General features: G+C 38.2%; 2 protein-coding genes across 3 annotated transcripts; both read left to right on the top strand.

Annotated features, from left to right (window-relative positions):
* Nucleotides 1-4,628: 4,628 nt before the first annotated feature.
* On the top strand, nt 4,629-12,789 carry tph1a (tryptophan hydroxylase 1 (tryptophan 5-monooxygenase) a). 2 transcript variants are annotated; one of them, XM_088340041.1, is made up of 11 exons: nt 4,629-4,838; nt 7,243-7,374; nt 7,503-7,686; nt 7,765-7,865; nt 9,719-9,786; nt 9,874-10,070; nt 10,759-10,894; nt 10,965-11,091; nt 11,165-11,260; nt 11,689-11,822; nt 11,899-12,789. In XM_088340041.1, exons 1-11 carry the CDS (start codon nt 4,653-4,655, stop codon nt 12,071-12,073), a joined length of 1,536 nt encoding a protein of 511 aa, XP_088196167.1. In that variant the 5' UTR covers nt 4,629-4,652; the 3' UTR covers nt 12,074-12,789. The 2 variants fall into 2 exon arrangements, with proteins under 2 accessions (XP_088196167.1, XP_088196166.1); XM_088340040.1 differs by having other exon boundaries at nt 7,503-7,865.
* A 119-nt stretch (nt 12,790-12,908) lies between these two features.
* sergef (secretion regulating guanine nucleotide exchange factor) lies at nt 12,909-21,572 on the top strand. Its single transcript, XM_088340044.1, has 11 exons — nt 12,909-12,973; nt 13,174-13,312; nt 14,467-14,619; nt 14,930-15,024; nt 15,153-15,213; nt 15,287-15,400; nt 15,481-15,543; nt 16,041-16,199; nt 16,278-16,429; nt 17,670-17,706; nt 19,883-21,572. Exons 1-11 carry the CDS (start codon nt 12,932-12,934, stop codon nt 20,095-20,097), a joined length of 1,230 nt encoding a protein of 409 aa, XP_088196170.1. The 5' UTR covers nt 12,909-12,931; the 3' UTR covers nt 20,098-21,572.
* Nucleotides 21,573-22,165: the final 593 nt, after the last annotated feature.

The following is a 22,165-nucleotide window of genomic DNA, read 5'->3' on the forward strand; positions in this document are numbered from 1 at the left end:
TGTGATCCTGTGATTGATGATTGTATCAATAAGTGGTTGGTGGGCCATAAACAGTATGTGTGAATAAATGGACTTAATAAGGCAAGTGAAAAAAATCAAGAATCGTTTGCTATTGTCTAACAGTCTTCTGAGGGAGATTATGTATTATTTGACCATTAGATGTCACTGTTTAGTGTTGTGCAACCAAAAACAGGTGCTAAAAAGCACAAGGAAGAATACAAACTATGGAGATTCGGTGACCAAACCAAACTAAAGCGCTTTGGGAAGTCTTGACTTGAAAAGCGCTATATAAATGCAGATCATTTCATTTCATTTTACTTCTCATATTTTTGCGAGGTTTTTGGTTTTCTGGTACCCGTAGCAGCAAGATGGCCAACAATGATGCCAGCTTCAGAGCAACAATGATGCCAGCTTCCGAGTTGAGGCTCATGTTGTGTAAAATAAATGCACATTTCTTAAAAAATGCAGGTTTATATGATTGTTCATGTATTTTTGCTTGTTACTTTAATCAATATTGTTTTAAACATGTCTTAATGTCAAAGATGACAATTTAAATTGTATTTATTGTTTTAGTTATACTGATCCTGTGCAGTCAACAAAAAATGTTTTTTTTTAAGTAATGAGTTTTTCCTTGCCTCCATGTAGTTGTGTAATAACAGTCTGTAGTCTGTAATAGTATGTGGTCTGCGCAGCCCTTTGAGACTCCTTGTGATAAAGGGCTATACAAATAAACATGACTTGACTTGACTTGTTTTATTTAATGATTGCAGTTCATCTCGCCACTAGGAAGCACTAGATAATACCCTTTAATGAAAGAAAATGTTAAAATGGTGCTTTGCTATGTGTTTTAAGGACTGACCAAGAGATATTCTACATATAAATTAGGAATGGGTGGGGTGATCCGAATATCGACGTTATTGATACTAAGCAAGTACTTGGATCAGATCTTATATCAGATCTTATTGTTCTGGGAATAATACATTACCCCCTTACCAATTTCCTCAAAGCACCGCTTATATATGCAGATTGCCCAATCCTTCTCTCTCTCATCCAGCACCTTCGGCAACTCTCTAAGTTTAGGCCTGGGTGTGTGACCGACAGGAACAGATTTAGCAATCCTCCCTACCTTGTCTGCAGTTGCACCCTACCTGCTAGAGAGTTCCCACCCCTGCAAACAGCTAGGAATGACAGAGGCAAACGCGAAGCTACAGAAAAAGACAATACCATGTGCAAATTTGTGCGGTAAAGTTGTCCCCCACTGTGGCAACAGAAGTAATTTACATATACACATAAAAACTCACCCTGCAGAGAGCAACAATTTGAAACCAAAAATATAAACATGTTACTATTCCCGGAGAAAACCTGTAATTCTGTTGTCACTATGGCAACAGAACTAATGAGAGACAATTGATACTTTTTTTGCATTATTGACTTTTTAAAATACTGTGCAATGGAAATTATTTTAGTTTTCTAGTTTACATTGATACTTAGTATTTGTTTTTTCATGACATTCATGCTTTTTTGCTTTGAGTGTCTTGGCTTTTTTTCTGAAACAGTAGAAATATTTATATTTATATTCTTATATTATTAAAGTTTCCAAAGTCGTTATTTAATAACAAAAAACATTTTAGGACCTAAAATCTTTGTGCTATGTTCATCGTAATTGTAAACTCGAGAGGGGAACGGTCAATTATTCAAAGATCGTGACATTACCAAGCAAAGGTATCCGTATTAGATCAATATTGATCAATACTACAATGTATTTATTTGGATCGATACCAGATTTTCCAGTATGGCCCAAAAACATACATCTTAGGTGTAAATGTTGACCCAGATTTGTTAGAAATGTTTTCTCTAACCCCCAGAGTAAAACGCTCAAATTTGTTAGCCCACATATTAACAACAAGCGCTGATCTGGATTCAGCTTCTGACAGGAGGAAGTGGGCCTGGCCGCTCCCTCGATTGTGTAAACCACCAGCAGCCTGTCACGGGTGACACAAGCCAGGACCACCTGAGATGGTAGGCATGTGCTTCAGCCACATGTACCGCCACGCATCTCAAGAACAGCCCACCCCGATCGTCATCTCTCCTTCTTGTCTTGCACTCGCTTTAATTGGACTTTTCCATTGATTGTTGTGATCTGGTTTAAACGCTGACTTACAGTATTGGTGTCATGTGCAGCCAGACTCGGAGCTGCTTACAGTGCATTGTGGTGGATTTTAAAAGGGGGTGGGGGACAATTTGGGATCACTGCCCAATGAAGGCAGGTGGTCCTCAATTTAATCCTCTTAAACCTTGATCTCCTATTAGGCTAAACAACAGGAACAAAATGCAAAACAATTGGATTTTTTAAAGCATTAATATCAAAACTTGTTTGACATGAACTTGGTTTTCTTGATAAAATTCAAATAATGAGCATGATAAATAAGTTGTCAAACATAAACAAGCACGCAAAACTGTGAAAAAATATTTACCTACTTATTATGGGAAATTTTGTTGCTGCTAAATGTTATTGCACTACTTTTCATTGCACTATTGTTAAGATGCACTATTTTAATTGCACTATAGCATGGTTACAAAGAATGACAATAAAAGTAAATTCTTCTTCTTCTATTATTATAGCTTAGGCCAGTCTACAAGAACTACGTTGAAAACATTTTTACCTATTTATCCTGACATTCTTTTATCTTATGTTGGTAGTATACAAAATCATGCATTGACTTGCTCCCTCATATCTTTCAGATATAATCTCCCCCTATGTTTTGGTCCGGAGCCTTCGCTCTGAAAATGCTGGTCTACTAGTGATCCAAGGAGCCAAGAAGAGATCCGCAGGTTCGAGAGTGTTCTCCATTTGGGCCCCGGTGCTGTAGATTGCTCTTCCCCCTGAGATTCAATCTGCAACCTCAGTGGAAATGTTTGAATCTAAGCATAAAACACACTTCTACTCTATCGCATATATATAACCTATATTTTATGTTGACAATATCTGTGTATTATTTGCCCTCATGTAGGTTTTAGATCAGGGGATGGGCTCATAATAGTCTGTAGTTTGCAATAGTCTTTGATCTGTGCAGCCCTTTGAGAGTTTTTGTGATTAAGGCCTATACAAATAAACATGACTTGACTTGACGTGATGGAAGGTGGTGTCTGTAATTTCAAAATATTGTACTTGCTAAAGCCATCTTCTGGCTTGAATCGTCATCGCAGCCTATGTCAAGCTCCTTTTGATGAAACCCTGGCTCTTACTGAAGTTTTAGTTTCTTCCATCCACCCATTTTCTGCGCCGCTTATCCTCAGTAGGGTCGCGGCGGTGCTGGAGCTCATCCCAACCAGCTTTCGGGTAGTGGGCATAGGACACCCTGAACTGGTTGCCAGCCAGTCACAGGGCACAGACAATCATTCTCACCGTCATTCGGGACCGACGTGCATGTTTTTTGAATGTGGGAAGAAACTTAAGTGCCCGGAAGAAACGCACGCAAGCATGGGGAGAACATGCAAACTCCACACGGGGAGGCTGCAGTAGCTGAAATTGAACCCTGGACCCCCGCACCATGGGGTTGCGCTAATCACGCATCCGCCATGCTGCCAGTTTTAGTTTCCGGTTTTAGTGCCTTATAATCAGCACTTTATAGTCTGGAAACTATAGTACATTAAACTTTCCTGATAAAGGGACAGTGCGCATTGTTTAGCGCCTCCTGGAGAATATAATTTTTTTCTTTCTTAAAAACAACATTGATTTAAATAATACATAAAAAATGTATGAATATCATACAAATGTGCATTTTTAAAATACTTGCAGGTAGACAAATTTGCAAATGTGCTTTAATTTAGTTTATTTAAAAAAATACAATTCTATTTTTGGATTCATATTAAAAATGTTTTTTGTAAAATAAAAAAATGATATAATAAAGGAATAAAATACTGCCTTAAATTTGTGTAATTATCCTTAAAGGGACATGTTGTATTTTTAAGCACTTTCTCGTGGTAAAATTATTTCATTTAAAAAAATAACAAGATTTTTTTCAATGATAAGCAAAAACACATAATCCGTCATCTAAAAGAAAATTTTGAAAATTCTCTTAGACCACATGCTTGCCTGACCCACCCAGCCCCCACCCCAAATTCTCTTGGGCTTCATTTTTACACTGCACTCCCTCCGCCCCAAATAACACCCATAGTTTGAAAATTTTGCTTCTTTTTTTAAAAGACATGAGCCACACCTAGAGTGAGCTGGACACTTTCGTCCACCATCATCCTGCTATGGGTACCTGAAAAAAAAAACTTGCTAAAACGCTTGGCTAAAAATGAGAAGAAAAATAATGTGTTTAGGAACTTTAAGTCTTCATACTTTATGTATTTTTTATGACTAATTTTTGAGTGCATGACACAATACAGGGAGATTCATTGGTGAAACAATACGCAGTGTCCGTTTAAGACATCCCATGGGCTGCAATCACCCCATGGGCCGGGTGTTTTAAACCACTGTTTTATAGCTTTCAAAAAAAGGATGCCTTTTTTCCCACTCCTATTACGTGAATGCTGCTGCTCTTTTCTCATTTGCTGCTGTCACTGAGATTATTGCCCTCCTAAAACCCCTCCTCGTCACTCCTCCGCGGTTAAATAGCAAAGCGTGCTGCCTGTCCGGGTTACGCATGCTACTTTACATAGAAAGGGATACACAGATAATCCACCTGCAACAACCCAATATTTTAAAAAGAGCTGGAAAAAAAGCCAATCTGCATTTTGAAATGTACTCCAACAGGATCGATGGACCTCGAAGAGGGAGATCTTTTGACTCCATGAATAATATCTATGAAGAAAAGCTATTCAACAATGAGGTATGATGTCAGCTTTTAATTCTTATGATCAAATGGTAGAGATACTTTGTCACATGGAGTATGAGTTCAACAAGTCGTAGGTCCAATTGGTTTTCCCTATTAATGATGCTTCTATTTTAACAGGCCTTTTAACATATTTTGTATGGACGAAGGGTACTTTTTCTGGACAAAATTGTGTTTGCCATGAAGAAACTAAAATGGTGAAATATAATCCTCTAAGCCCCGAACCATCTTATTACCAGCAGATTATTACCAGAAAATTGAAAGGCACGTGCTCCCTTGTTAAGATTTGAGCCTGCCAGGGGTTAATAATAAGCTTCCCCTTACTCTAAAAGCCATCACTGGAAGGCGATTTGAGGAAACGGACACAACCCCATTTAAAACGAGACGCAGAGTTGATCCCAGCCAGCCTGCTCCTGTGATGTTTTCGGGGGCTGTGCAGACAAGGATCCACCCAAACATACTCACCCGGGTGGTTAGGGCTACGCTTGAAAGGCAAAATATGGTAGGCAAGAGCAAAATTTTCTGTAGTTTTTTTGAGAAAAAGAAATATTTATACATGCTGTTTAGTTAGTACAAGTTTTTAAATGTCATTCAGTCTTTTTGAAAGTATACTTGAGCGGGATTATGGTGAATGTTTCCATGAGTGCGTCAACCTGAAGGTACTGTCCGAGGTTCTGAAACAGGATTCTCGTGACGTTAATCTCTCTATGCGTGCATACTGATCATGTATCTGGTTGAATCAAGGACATATATACCATGAGTCAATACCATACCAATAATAATGTCTCGTGCTAATGCGCATCAGATAGTTCTTGATTTTCGGATAGCTTGGTGATTTTAAGTTACACACTGGTATTATGACCTGTCTATAGGCTAAGGCTTACTTCTGAATTGAATTTATTAGTGTCAATGACAACGTAGTGAAACATTGTATGACACAAAATTAGACATGGCACTCCAAGGCAAAAAAATAAATACATAAATAAATAACCAATATTCAATATTTTTCTGTTAGCAATTATTTTTGTTCATTTTTTCTTATTTATCAATTTATTTTCAGAATTAATTTTTGTAAACCCCCATAAATAAAAAGACAAATATTAATGTACATGCAACTAACCATATCAAAAAATTGTGCTTGTTTAAGTATTATCTTTTATATTTTACCCCCTCAATAGAGATAAATAGATAGATAGATAGATAGATAGATAGATAGATAGATAGATAGATAGATAGATAGATAGATAGATAGATAGATAGATAGATAGATAGATAGATAGATAGATAGATAGATAGATAGATAGATAGATAGATAGATAGATAGATAGATAGATAGATAGATAGATAGATAGATAGACAGACAGATAGACAGACAGACAGATAGATAAACAGACAGATAGATAGACCAAGAGAAAGAGAGAGAGAGAGAGAGAGAGAGAGAGAGAGAGAGAGAGAAAGAGAGAGAGAGACAGAGAGAGAGAGAGGTGGATAGCAAGGAAAATAAGAAATAGTTGTATTTAACAAATGTATATTATAGTATGATTGTTTTGACTGTTGAATGATAATTTTGCTAATTTTACGTGTTTTGCTTATTTTACTATATTTTAACCTGTTTCTTGGGAAAATAAGAAAATCAGTTCTAATGAGAAAAATTATATTAATATTGTTTTGACTTTTGCGGATATGTTTGTCCACTTTAATTATTGTTTTTTACGGTATTTGAACTTTATTAGTGAAAACAAAAACAAGCGTTTTTTTTTAAGATTTAGTAAAAATAAAAAATACTGGTCAGACATATATATTTGCTTTGTTTGAGAGAGTAGTCAACGAATTAATTCAAGTTTATTTTAATACATAAATTGTCAAATGAATAAACATTCCCAATTACAATTGTGCACATTAATAAAGATATGCAGTCATGAAAGCATAACTTAATTGCGCTGATGAAATGGTAAGTCAAAAAGTTATCCTGACCAAAACTAGTGGTCTACTGGCCAAATTTGTTCATTATAAGTATAATTTTTGTATATACTTTATTTTAAGTTGTTTTTTTACAATGAAAAAGAAGAAGGAATGAAATACTGTACTTAAAAAAATATTTCATTAGTTTTTATTGTCACAAACATTTTTAATTAGTTTCTAAGAAAAATAAAAAATGCATTAAAATAAATCATAAAAAAACACAGTAAGTTCTCTCAATTTATATTTTACTTCTCTCATTTGACTAAAAATAGTTATTAAAGCAAATCAAATCCAAAAATTCTGCCAGACAGATGTAATTATTTGGATATTTTTAATGTTTTTCTGTCTGGACTTTTTGCAGCCGAGTAATTTATATTTGTCTCAAACTGGATATATTTCATGATACTTAGGTATAACTAGACATTCTCACTCTTTCCAGATCAACAAAGCAAACTTCACAAAAATTGAAGAAAACAGTGAGAAAAATGCACCAGAGAAAGGCAGAGCCACAATTATTTTTTCCCTCAAGAATGAAGTGGGAGGACTCGTAAAGGCACTTAAACTCTTTCAAGTATGTCCAATTTCCTACCATCATATACAGTACATTCATTCAATTATTTACTGGTGTTCGGAATTCATCCAAATGTTTTTATTTCACACTATATTTGAATCATCATTGTTCATTTTGTTCCATTGTAGGAAACTCATGTCAATCTGGTGCACATAGAGTCCAGAAAATCGAAAAGACGCAGCTCTGAGTTTGAGATCTTTGTCGACTGCGACAGCAACCACGAGCAACTCAATGCAATCATTCAGCTTCTGCGGAAGCACGTGAGCATGGTGGACTTGGAGCTCCCAGATAATTCCTGTCTACCGGAAGAAGGTATAGATATTCAAGCTTGGATTTTAGTGCCCTGCAAAATGGGAATTGTCAGTCATATTTTCTCATTTGTCTCTCCAGATATGCATGAAGTACCATGGTTCCCGAAGAAAATATCGGATTTGGACAAGTGTGCCAATCGTGTTCTGATGTATGGTTCCGCTTTAGATGCTGACCATCCGGTATGTTAGACTAAGTCTATTTAGTTCATGGGTGTTAAAGTCAAACTGATGCAAGGGCCAAATAAAAAATTAAGCTACAATCCAAGGGCAGGACAGATAAAATGTTGACAATTTATAAAAAGACGCATAAATTCTGGTGAACCTAATTAAACCTACTGAAAAGCTCCATAACTTCAAGGTCTAATATTCTCATACATTGAAAAGCCATTGTGCCACCCAAAAAGGTATTCATTTCTGGAATTGTTTAGATGATGACCCCAAAAATGTCAATAATTTATGTTGATTCAAAAAAGGATACACCATACGTATTTTAGATAAATAGGCTAAAGATGATTAATATATCAAGAGTGTATTTGGGTACTTCATGTTATAGAGGTCACTAGTGGTACAATTGTATGTTTGAAATGTACTTTCTCTGTTTTTCAATTTCCCTTTTGGGGAGTACGGTTCTGTTTTCTGTTTGGATTTTAAATGTGTTTTCCCTGTGAGGAAAAATGGAAAAGGAGTAAGCAGTTACAAGTTTTAGCTTCAGCTTACTCCCTTTGGGTACAAGGTAATATATTATATTTATTTACCGGTATGCCAAAGACACACCACAACAAGTGGTGCCCCCACAACCCTAGCGGTTGAGGGATCCGTGAACATGAAATGTGATTGTACAAAAAGTTTTGTGCAAATATTTTCTGCTTTCCTTTTGCTGATTAATGGGTGATGTTTTTGTGGTGTACCTAAATAAAAAGCTAAGAACAAAACAAACAACATCTAACAAATATATGCCAATATGATTAGATAAATAAAGGAATAGTTTCTTATATATCTGTCAGTAATCGTTGATCTTCAACAGGCACACAAGACAAATTTCCTTGAAAAATTTACATGAACATTAAATAAAACAAGCCGGGCACCAGCAGTAGCATATGTTTTATATTTTCGCAAACGTGGGCTAAAACACTTAAAAGAAAATATTAATAGCAATTTTCTATCAATCAATAAACTGCAATAAACTGCAAGGGGAACAAACGTGCAGTGAAAACAAATCCACAACGATGTGTGGTGTATGATTCAATAATGAATCAAGATAATCTTCGGGGCCGGAGAAAACCTTCTCGGATGTGGCCTGCGAGCCTTGACTTTTAAATTGTTTTTAGTTTAGGGGTGGACAACATTTTGAGTCGAAGGCCGCATTCGGTTAAAAAAAACTTAGTTGATAGGTCAGGACAGGAGGAAACACATGATTTATTGCTTGTATTTATTTTGTATTTGCCGATACAGAGTCTCAAATCCGATACCTTTAGCAATACATGGAAAAATGAACGTAAACTGGGGATAAGAAGGGCACCAAAATGACACAAAAAGTCTTTAGTAGTACTTAATTTACAATGGTATGTTGGTTGGTTGTTTGTTTGGTTGTTTGGATCCCTTAACCCGCTAGGAATGCTCTTCCCCCTGAGATCCGATCTGCAACCTCAGTGGAAATGTTTAAATCTAAGCTTAAAACTCACTTCTACTCTATAGCATACGAATAACCTAAACTTCTTATATGTAATAACTTGTGAAGCCCTTTGAGACTATTTGTGATTAAGGGCTATACAAATAAAAATGACTTGACTTGACTTGACTAGGTTCGTAGGGGCCCAATTTCCTATCTTTTGTCTTGGGCAAGTACAGCCTGGTGGCGCCCATCCCTCTCCAGGCCAATATGACATCCCATAAAATTCTCACTATTTACATTTGGTGGGCCATATCAAAAAGCATGAAGGGCCCACAAACCATAGTTTGCCCACCTCTTTTTTGGATACGCCGCCTGTTTGACCTTCCTCATGGTTCTGAATTTTTGTATTTTTTTCCATTAGGGTTTTAAGGATAATGTATACCGCAGAAGAAGAAAGTATTTTGCAGATCTTGCCATGGCCTACAAACAGTAAGCTTTTGTTTGTTAAGGCTCTTGAAGGAATTCGGTGAATTTTGTTTTGTAGTAACAAACGGGGGATTTTTCTGTTTGCTGCAGCGGCGAGTCGATTCCTCGCATCGAATTCACAGAGGAGGAAGTGAAGACTTGGGGTGTTGTTTACAGAGAGCTCAACAAGCTGTACCCTAGCCACGCTTGTAGGGAATACTTGAAAAACTTGCCACTTCTGTCCAAATACTGCGAGTGTCGGGAAGATAACATCCCACAACTGGAAGATGTCTCCCGCTTTCTCAAGGGTGAGTTTTATTTCACCCTTTACGTATGCTAGTGGCGGGATGAGATATTCACACTTAGGCCTTCAGTACGGCTACGTCTGAATCAGTCAATAACTATATTTGGGCTATAAACCATTTACAGCAGCAACTTCTGCAAAGCATATAAAATCATCAATAATAATAAGCCTTGAAAAATTGCAAAATTATTTCGTAATATTGTCACATTTTAGCCACCCGAAAACATTTTATATTTTTTCTTTAAATATTCGTTGTGATACTTACGTTACCGCCCCCTAGCCAATCACAGTTTGTGAAACAGTTGACGTTTCCCATGACCAGCTAAAAGCCACGGGTTTCGCCAACTCAAATCTGATTGGCCAAACTAACAGCTTTATGGACAGCTATTTTATGCATCAGGGCCTGCAGAACTGATTCTGAAGGCCTCCGGGTAGATTTCTGAACCTGGCTAAAAGTAATGCTTTGGTTGATTGTTTAAATAGTGTATGATAACACAACTGGAAATACCACAACCAGGGGAAAACATGAAAGGAAGCTCGAAAGACAAATTTCAATTATTTAATAAATACTCAAGGACAGAATCTAACTAACCTCACATGATTCACATATTTTTTAAGGCCAGCAGATGACCCACCACTAACCTATGCTATCGAGTTGATTCCATGCCAATAAAAATATTTTTGTTTTCCAGAACGCACAGGGTTTACCATCAGGCCTGTGGCTGGTTACTTGTCACCTCGTGACTTCCTAGCCGGTTTGGCCTTCCGTGTTTTTCACTGCACCCAGTATGTGCGGCACAGCTCTGACCCATTGTACACCCCTGAGCCGTGAGTATTACCCTGCACGCAAACGCGAAGAAAGAAAGGAGGCATTCATTAAAAGTTGGTCATTTGTCAGGGACACGTGTCACGAGCTGCTGGGTCATGTCCCCCTACTGGCAGAGCCAAGTTTTGCGCAATTTTCCCAGGAGATCGGCCTGGCTTCGTTGGGAGCCTCGGACGACTCTATTCAGAAACTGGCCACAGTAAGTAAAACCCAAAATGAATCAATTCTTTTATATTTCATTTCATTACAATTCATTGTATTCTTTTTTTCAGTGTTATTTTTTTACAGTGGAGTTTGGCCTATGCAAACAGGAAGGACAGCTAAGAGCATACGGAGCTGGACTACTATCATCTATCAGTGAGCTAAAGGTTATTTGACACAACATTAAATAAATAACAACAATTATAATAAATCTTATTAAATTGCCTGATTATTTTTCTTCATTTCAATTTTCATTTGTTCTAGTTAAATTATGTCTATCTTTGTCTAGAAATAAATGAAATTAAACCTAGACCATCTTTTTCTTTGGGAGGGTTCTGTTTATGGTTGTACTCTAACAATTGCTAATAATAATAATCTTGCTCGTTTTAAGTATTTTTTTCTACTTATACAATACAAGTATTTAACAAGGTAAAAAAAATACTACTTGAAATAATAAAAATTATATCCCGAAATATTCAAAATTTCACTTGGCAGATGATTATTTCAATTATTACTAGACTTTTTGTCTTTAATAAATTCTTGTCTACAACCCCCAGATTCAATCGCTGTTAAACTGTATCCTTCTGTTTTTCAGCATGCACTCTCTGGTAAATCTAAGATTATGCCATTCGACCCCAAAGTAACATGCAACCAAGAATGCATCATTACGACCTTTCAGGATGTTTACTTTGTGTCGGACAGTTTTGAGGAGGCCAAAGTCAAGATGAGGTAGATATAATCAACCTGCAATTCCTTCAGATGATGACAATACACGATTCAAGTCATTTGATGTGATTTCTTTTAGGGAGTTTGCCAAGACTATCAAACGTCCCTTCACTGTACGATACAATCCTTACACTCAGAGTGTGGATGTGCTTAAAGACACTCCAAGCATCAACAGTGTTGTGGAGGAACTCCGACACGAGTTGGACATTGTGGGCGATGCCCTGAATCGCCTCAACAAGCAGCTCGGAGTCTGAAATTGCAAATATTCGGTTGATGTGCTGTTTTTGTTTCACCCCAAGCATTGCTTTAGACATACTACCTATGTACCCCTCTTGTTCATTACAATGAATGTGCACTAACTTTGGCTGTAAAAAAAAAAAAACATCAGTGAGTTACAAAAAACCCCAAAGAAAACTCTTTTCATTCTCAAGGCTTCTTCTATATGGGCCCTGGAACGTTTGTGTGGTTTTGTACTTTAAAAATCCATAGGATTTGAGTCACCATCTTGTCCAACCTTGTGTTGTACATTAGATGATGTTTTGATTGTTATTTTTAATTGTCCAATTATTCTTCCACACACCACTCAGTGATAATATTAAATGTACATTTGTATTACCATTTTGTATGCATTATATTACTTATGTCGAGAGAAATGATACGGCAAGTATTTTGGTGGTTTAGGCTTACAAATATAGTTCATGCACCCTTTCCAGTCATATATCTATATTCCAAAAAGTGCATGTAATCCCCTGCTGCTACTGAAATAAAAACCTTTTTTACAAATCAATATATATATAAGCATTATAAACAGTGTATGAATTAAGGATGCAAATATTAAACATATATTTTTGTCTCAAGCATGTTTATGACTTATTTGGCCTCATGGGTCCAAACTGAAACATTTGTACTGTTATATGTGTATGCATGTAGTCATTTGCTGGATTTAATTAAAATATTGTTTCAATCACTATTTGGAATTTTCATTTCAATGTTGTCAGATAAAGAAAGTAACAAATGTACGTACCACCGCTTGAAAACACAGCGAATTTAGCATACGGTGTTTACGACAGTGTCGTAAATATTGCTGATTCCAACGCAACCATTTACGGTCCATGGCAACTATACCACGGCAGGAGTTTTGTTTACTCGCATGGGTAAGTTTGTAAGCGAATTTAACACATGAAGTGAATTGCTTTTTTAATACATTTTCGAATAATTTCGTCCGATCTGATACCATAAATGACACTCTTTTCACTGTTATTTTAAAGTTCGCTTAAAAAGTGTCTTTAACGCCACACAACTTGCCCGAATCTGCTTGACTGTGAAGACTAAATATACTAAATATGTTTACTAGGGGGCCAACAGTTACGGGCAGCATGGGCAGGGACATGAGGAAGACCAGGCAGTTCCTCGGATCTCGAGCAGGGTTGCTCTGCATGGAAGAACCGTCCAGTCTATCTGCGGTGGTGGGGGGCACTCCGTGGTTGTCACTGGTACGTGCAGAAACCATCCATCCATTATCTGCACCGCTTATACTCAGTATTGTCGCGGGGGTGCTGGAGCCTATCTCAGCTACATTTGGTCAGTAGCCAAGGGACACCCTTAACTGGTTGCCAGCCAGTCTCAGGGCACACCAAGACAGACATCTCACTCGCTCATTCACACCTAGGGAAAATTTGGACCGGTGTTATGCCGAGAACTGCATCCCTGCCGAGATTTGCATCCCCTAGCTACCATCACCACTTTTACCTCGTTTTATCTCACTTTTATATCACTTTTCGGGAATGTGATGGCGAACATATAACCAAAATCACTCCGTCTTGCATTTGTTGGGAATGTAATAAAACTTAAACCATTCCTTCTTTGTATTTGTTGTGAATGTAATCGAACGGTAATGCACACCGTATATAAATCACTTTTGAGCAGTTAACATGTTTATTTTGCCTTTTTCTACTCAAATCGCTCGTATTGAAACTGTGAACTGCTTATTTCAGCATAATAAGCTTTATGGTAGAGCATAACAGTTCTCAAAAGTGATTTATATACGGTGTGCATTGCCGTTCGATTACATTCACAACAAATACAAAGACAGAATGGTTTAAGTTGTATTAAATTCCCAACAAATGCAAGACGAAGTGGTTTTGGTTATATGTTCGCCATTACATTCCCGAAAGGTGATATAAAAGTGAGATAAAACGAGGTAAAAGTGCTTATAGTAGCTAGGGGATGCAAATTTCGGCAGGGATGCATTTCTCTGCATAACACCGGCCAATTAACCCGACTTTCATGTTTTTTGAATGTGGGAGGAAACCGGAATGCCCGTAGACACGGGGAGAACATGTAAACTCCACACGGTTAGGCTGAGGTAGCTGGACTCCCTGAACCTCTGCACCGCGGGACTGAGCGCTAACCACCCATCTGCCGTGCCGCCCTCAAATAAAGTATGTTAAATTGAATTTGCATACTTTTCAAAATATGATCGTACTGACATATTTAGGAAAAAATATGATACAATCATATAGAATGACTGGAATGATACTGCTGCAACATTAACATTTCTGGAGGTTGGCAACGCCTGTAAAACGGATATACGGTGCGTATCAAAAACTAAGCGTAACCAGAGTTACACTATTGTGCTTTTGTACAGACGATGGAGAGGCGTTTGTGTGTGGGCAAAATCACAGAGGCCAGCTTGGACTTGGCCACACTGCCAGCTGCTCCACGCTTCAGCGCTTCCCAAGCCTGAATCAGAGGGTCAAAAATGTTACTTGCGGTTGGGATTTTACTCTTCTTCTGACTGGTAAGAGAGGGCGGCAGTTTTCAATTTTACACAATGCTTTCCTTTTTACACATTTTCTTTTACATAGCTAAGTCGAAATATTGCGTACACTTAAACATCAAGAAAAAGAGACACATATACATTTACAAAACAAGAGTTCTTACTCATGTTCAGGTCAGTTATGAAAACAAATTTAAATAGTTCAATTTTTCCATGTTTCCGCAGCACATAGTGAACCTGCTAAATCGATTTGAGCGTTCCTGTTTTGAGTTCAGTCCTAAACATGGAATCCTTACCATTGTTACTAAACTATTCATATTTTTTCACACAGATCGTGGTAACCTGTTTGCATGTGGCTCCAATGTTTTTGGACAGCTGGGTATCGGTCAACTGACTTCACACTCTACAAATCTGGTGCTCATTGAGGTGAGCCAAAATCGATAAAGCGACTGAACTTTTTAATTGTAATTAAAAAAGAAAATTGGTCAGTTGTGGTTCATGGCATAGTAACTGCCATGCTATTGTTATATTTCTTGTCTTTTCCTTTTCTTTAGAGTCTGAAGGAGTGTGTAGTGAATGTAACAGCTGGCCTCCGGCACGCCCTGGCAATCACAGGTATACACAAGAAATGCATCACCATCTACCATCAGGAATGAATCTTGCCTAATATCCTCCTCTGTGCTACAAGACTCTGGATGTGTCTACCAATGGGGGACAGGGCTTCACACCCTTGCCAAGAGAGCACTCTGTCCATACCCTGTTCCATCACATTTCAGCACCAAGGTTCCTTCCCTTGTACCAGGTAAGAAAATAAAACGACATCCTATATACAAACAAAATGTTTTTTTTTGTGACATTATTTTATTTGGGGGGCAATTGCAGGTCTTGAGCAGGAAATCCCTTGTATAGTCTCTGCAGGCTCAGCACATTGTGTTTGCCTTACAGGTATGCTGCACTACCCAAGTATTCAAATAGTTAATAAAATGGAAGACAGAAAGACAACTGTAGTATTAGGATATAGGATACCCAGCTTGTGAGATTTATTTCTAAGTTTGTTGTTTTTTTTATGTTCTGTAAAATCAAATTATTTATGTTAATGATAAAATGTACAATTACTGTCTCAGAAAACTACAATATTGTGATAGTTGTTTTTTTCTGTAATGTAAATAAAAAACAAACATGTCATACATTCTGATTCATTTCAAGTGTTTACACTTTTTAATGTTCTTGTAATACCGGTACTTTGATATATTTGAGTGAATGCCATAATCAGCAATATTAAAAAATAAGACTTTTAATATTCAGTTAATGGATAATGAATCCAGAACGTGTCATTTTTTAAATTTTAATTATTTAGTCCTAATGAGTCGTTCATATGCTTATGATTACTGAATTCCCTCTGCTAAATGAAGACTAACGTTCCCCCCTATTGTTACTTTCAGAAAATGGTGATTTGTTTCTGTGGGGAAGTAACAAGCACAGCCAGCTGACCGGCACCGAGTCCTTTTTGTCCACTCCCGTTCCACTGAAGCGCTCCCTGCTGAAAGGAGAAAAAGTTGTTAAAGTATGGAGTGGTTGGACTCACGTTATTGCTCAAACAGGTGCAGTGCAATAAAAGCCCCAAAAAAATGTTCCCAAGCCTGACATTTACTGTAATTGAACAGCATCATATGTTGCAGAAACCGGACGAGTGTACACTTGGGGCAGAGGGAATTATGGGCAACTCGGCCGACCTCTGGCTAATGGCCCAAATCTTGAGCACTCCTCGGCACACAGTGGCAAGCCCAATCTCCTGCCTGCTGAGGTTAATGCCCTCTCTGGCGCAACACAGGTATTACTTATACAGTCGTAAAATAAAACGATGACAATGAACTTGATGTTTGGATTTCATTGATTTGCCGTTTTTATATTTGCTTTGGTATCGGGTCCATGTTGTTTCTCAGCTGTTTTAAGTTATTTCAATTTATTAACGTCAGGCAAGTGTTTTGTAGGTTTATTTAGTACTTGCCTTGCCCAGAGGGGGGAGGCAAACACCCACAAATGGAAGACAAGAAACTAATGGGACGTATGGAACGTGTCTCATTCACCAAGTGATGAAGTGATACTTTAAGAAAACATGTGCAATAAAAAGCGCACACATTCTGTCATTATTGCCTGAGGGAGGAAACCATTAATATCTTGCACAGTCAGACCTTTCTTCTCCGATATGTGCCATTGGACAGGACCATGGCTGTTAACCTGAATTCCAAGTGGTTGCTGTATGACTGAAGAGGGGTGCTAATAAAGCAGATGTCAAGGTTGACCAAGGGTGAACGCAGCATCGTTCTTGTTCCGCGTACGGGGATCGTCAATAAAGCAGCAGCGGAGTGTGTCATTGTGCCGTCACCTTACGTGCGTTAAGCTAAAGGTGAAGATGGATTTGCTGAGTGGGCAATGAATCTTCCTGCCCTCTGGGGCTCTGTGTGACGTATGAACACACCCACAGAGTCAATGTTTAGTTAGCTGTCACATTTTTGTTTTTTATGAGAATAGCAAATATTAGCCTGCTTAGCTGTAGGGAATGCCTGCCGTTCATAAATGCTGGAGTTGAAACAGATTGCAAGTAGACAAAGACCTATTAGTGAATATGTTGATTGCTGATGAAGAAAGCTAAAGCCATGCATAGTAGCACATAAAAACCTCAGGGCCTCTACTTAAGAAGAGATTTATATGGTACACTTTCTGGTAGGTGTCAATTCCAATTTCTGCTATTGTTCTCAACGATGGAAAGACAGTGGAAGGAAACGTCAGAGCAGACGCTTGTCCATAGCATAAAGGTCAAAGGGAACACAAAATGATTTTCCTTTTATTAGACTGACACTTTTTTTCCTGTTCTTCAAAAATATAATGTCACCGTTATATTGCTTTTGTTTTTCATTTGATGAAATCTGAAACCATTTCTATACTGTAAAACTTACTGCTATCTTTGTTTGCTGTGTGGTTGCTAAGCAGTCTTCGGCAATGACGTCCTTTGGCAAAGTTCAGTGTCAGCCTCTAGCATGCATTGTAACGTCTTTCTTTCCTCCTTGCAGATTGCATGTGGCTCTGAACACAACCTTGCCATTGTAGGTGAGTACAGTCCTTAAGAGTACATTAATGTGAAGATAAAGATGGTATAAGAATATTGAGATCCAGGGAAATATTCTCACGCAACCACAATGAGAGTAAATGATGATTAAATAATAATTAAATTATAATTTGTGTCCAAAACAAAATGAATAAGTGTCTTTGATATACTATTGATTTTACTATGGATTTGTATAATAATTTCGGGGCTACACACCATTGTGATAGATTTGTCCATCCATTGTCCCTCGAAGATTTCTGAGGCCATTTCATTGTTCCGTGGCCTTTTCCAGTAGGAAGTAATTAGAGACCGCTTGGATTGGGATCACTGTCAAATGCAATTATGCGAGTAGGTCTGTAAACGAGCTGAATTAGTCACACACACACGGATTTTCAATCGACTTTTTCCTGTCAGCGGATTCAGTGAGTGTTGTGACTCTAACACACAAGAGGAGATTACGAGTTTCTGAGCGGGATTCTTACAAAACTTGTGCTTCATCATCAATATTAAAGCAATTTTGGTTTTGTTCCTTTCCTGCATTACAGCCGACTGTCTCGCATGATGATAGCTTTTAAGTCAAATATTTTTCCACATTAAATTTTGAAGACTGACCCAGTTGTTACATCAGAGTGAATATAAATACACGTGAAGAGGATGAAACATGAGCGGAACGTCCTTCAAAGAACAAGTTGGTATTTAAAAATCTATTTTATATTATCCTGCAACATCACCATCAACATCTGCAAAGCTCTAGAGCAGACATGGGCCTCTGTTGGTGCACATTTGAGATTTTAAATGGGCCAGATTACTGATGAATGATCCACCATGTAAAGTAGTTATATTTAATGATAATGATTTCTTTTGTCATTTCTTTTACTTTTAAAATATTTTTTTTAAAACTACTTGTCAAACAAAAGTGAAACAAAATACATTTAAACACTGAAATCGGTCAATGTTGGCCTTATGTAGCCTGCAACTATCCTTCACACATTTCTACCTTAGAGTATAAAAAGCTGAACGGGGAACGTGAGTGCTCAAGTCAACCTCCAAAAACTTCTTTTCTCCGTCGCTGCTCATTTGTACCATCCGTCTTGAGCGTGGCGGCGGCAGTAGAAATGAAAAAGCAAAACAGGATTGAAAGTCGAGACCTGAGTGCTGCTATTTCTGGTGCTCAAGTAGGTCAGCCGGAAAGTAACCAAGAGCACTGCGTGTTGCTTAGGTTATCTGTTGCTGTCTTTTTCTCTTCACGTTAACACCTGAGGAAAAGCTCCTCGGTGATGAGGTGGTCCAAAGTGGGAGAGGCCCCAGAGATGCTTTTTATACAGAGAAAATCTTCTTTTTCTTTAAGAGCATAGAAGCTCAAATTGTATAAGAAGTCATTTCAAAGTGCAGGAGTACTAATCAAATGACATCCAAATGGTCAAACAGTAAGTCATCAACAGGATGTGTTGTAAAGAAAATTGCTTTTTGTTTGTGCGTCTTGATTTCAATCCTTTTTGGCAGTGCAGAAAGTGCAGCACTTTGTTGCCATGGAAACACTGTTATGCGGTATGCTCCTGACAGTGAGCGCATGAATAAAGCAAGGCGCCAAAAAAAAAGCTCCCTCGCCATCGAGTATAATTCACCTAGAGATTAACACTTTTACTGAATCAAAGTTAGGTTTCTGAGGAAATGCACTTTTTGAAAGGCAGTGGCGCTTGTTTTTCTGTAGCCCTCACTGGCAGGGTGTCACACCGACATAAGCTTCCTGGCATGACATCTCTGTTTGCTCGCTGGCAAACGCATATGTTTTGCAACGCACATCCAAATTTCTTACACCGAGCGGACGTACAGATGGACAAAAGTCATAAAGATGCACGGCAAACAGATTGGGAGAGCTCGAGGATGTGTTACCCTTGAGAAGGCAAGCTCACTTCTGTTGCCATGGTAATGGAGCCTATTAGGTAACGGTGTTGCCATGGCACGTGTCTCCCCGGAGATGAAGCCTTGACCACACCTACCAACAAACCGTCCAGCTGTGATGAGCATGGAGGCTTTTTTACCCGTTGACTGGGTCTCAGCATGCGTGCGTGCTTGTTTTCTGATTTCCTTTTTTTTTTTGCCTTTTCCCCCGCCCAAGGCTGCTAATATTAGCTCTGGCGTTGCTACACTGACCCTACTGATCCCTGTCCTTCTCAGGGGAGCGTCTCCTTTCCTGGGGCTGGAACGAGCACGGGATGTGCGGCGACGGTTCGCTGGTCGACGTCTTGGAGCCGAAACCCATCCCCGGCCTCAGACCTCTCGTCATTGGTTGCGGGGCAGGACACTCTATGGCGGAGTGCACCATGAACACGCCAAACATGAGTGACAAACTCCCACAATCTCATCTTAATTCTCATGGTGGAATTTTATGAATGAACGCTCGCTCGACTGAATTGGAGAGTTACGCAGCAATTTTTACCAGGCCATCTTATCATAAAATACAGAGGCACGTGTGGACTGGAGTTATGTCTCAAAGGTCACCGCCTCTCGACTCAGTCCATCAATGTGATGGCTATTTTTTAGGGCCATATCGTTAGGTGACACAGCCATTACTACACCCAGGCCAGGTTGGGGCTCCCGAATGAAGGAATGCCTTGATAAGGCTTCGTCTTTCCTATTTGAGCACTTTTACTTCCATGATCTTAAGGCAACGGTGAGAAAACTTTTTGAGTCGCAAGCCGCATTGATTTGAAAAAAAATTGCATAGAAGTCGGGCAGGAGAAAAAAATGGCTAGATAGATGTACTTAATTTTTTTGCGTAAATGCCGATAGTCTTATATCTGATACCTTGGCAATAGATGAGGAAAAGATTTGACATAAGCTTAACCATTTTTTTCTTGTTAGCATTTACCTGCACAAGTAATGTTTCATTACCTATTTGTTTATAAAGGGGCCATTTATTCCAAACTGTTTTGAAACACTCAAATTCTACAAATAAATATATTTATGTACAAATAAAATACTTGATTAAAAGTAATAATTAAGTAATATCTCCATTTGAAAGTTGGCCATTAGTGCAATGAAAAATTTTAATTATTATTATTATTATTTTTAATGAAAAGTTTTACCTGAATTTGGGAACTTCGTCTTTAGATTACATATCTCTAATAGAAAAGACTTTACTGTTCTTTAAACTTCTGTCTAGGCACCCAGATGCTATTTTTTATTGTGTCTTTCTTAATTCAGGTGCGTGCAATCCTTTTGCCTTAAACAGCGCATCCGCGACTTAAATTTTGAGTCAAATAACACTGAGATGATTTATTTCTTCAAATGTTGTCTGGTTGATAAATTGTAGTCAGCAAATATAGCTATTGAAGTGGCAAGTTAACCTTGGCGACATCCAGTGGGTATTTAAAACAGCAGGTCTTTAATGTGAGGCGGCTCATTTTACGCTTGTACTTCTCTCAGCATTGTCTTGCAGGCCAGATTAAATCCGGTGGCAAACCCAATCTGGCCCGCGTGTCATAGTTTGCCCACCCCTGCGTAAAGCATTTAGAGGCACTCAAACTCCCACGTTTGCACTTTTTTTACAAACATTTCTTTTCGTCTCACGCTTTTCCTTTAGCGTGTACTTTTTGGATACTGTCACATCAAGAACTGTTTTACTTAATCCCACTTCGGAAGTTTGCATCCTGCATGTGAACCACCTTGCATATTCATAAGCTATGCAGACCTCTGCAGTGCAGTACCAGGTGACTACATGCAGGTCAAGCGCAATGGGCCCAAGGGTTATGTTGCATAATTTGTTTAAAAATGTATTACTCTTTTTGCTAGGATATATAATGCTAAGACGTAATAGGGACAACAAGCTTAAGATTTTTTAAGAATAAAGAGTACACCCTAAAAAGCTCTTGTTTGTTATTTATGTTTAAATTTTATTTATTGTACAAGGTCTGATAGGGATTGTTCAGAAAAGACACCAAAAACCCTGAACCAACAAACCAAAGCTATCACTGAACACCCGACTAAGTTAACTATCCACAAAATACACGGTGTTCAAAACACACGCACACACACTCACGCACCCCTTCCGTCTCATTGTCACACATTCATTGCCTTGCATGTTTTATGGACCCTTTAATGGGGGTTCTTCTTTTTAATCGTAACGTTGCTAATGTCTTATATTTGTCAGAAAGTGACTAGCAGGCGGTTCCCTGTGGGTGGTTGGCAGTGTCATGACTGTCATTTATTTTAAGTCGTCGGCCACTTTCATGTTGTCTTATTACTAACAATGAAAGTTGCGCTGCAGATAGGGTTATTGTTATGGTGATTGGTTTCTGACCATACTAATCCCCACTGAGGACCTGCGTATATATTAAGTCCAGACTCTCATAAAAAACGTTACACTTTAAAAAAAAATCGGGAAAGATTTAGCTATTCAAAAAAGCTATAAAGTGTTGATTACATGAGAACAATAACCCAGTTCAGTCAGCATCTCCA

This window comes from Urocampus carinirostris, chromosome 7 (genome assembly GCF_059441175.1).
Source record: "Urocampus carinirostris isolate Australia breed hairy pipefish chromosome 7, RoL_Ucar_1.0, whole genome shotgun sequence".
In the NCBI taxonomy this organism is placed as follows: domain Eukaryota; kingdom Metazoa; phylum Chordata; class Actinopteri; order Syngnathiformes; family Syngnathidae; genus Urocampus; species Urocampus carinirostris.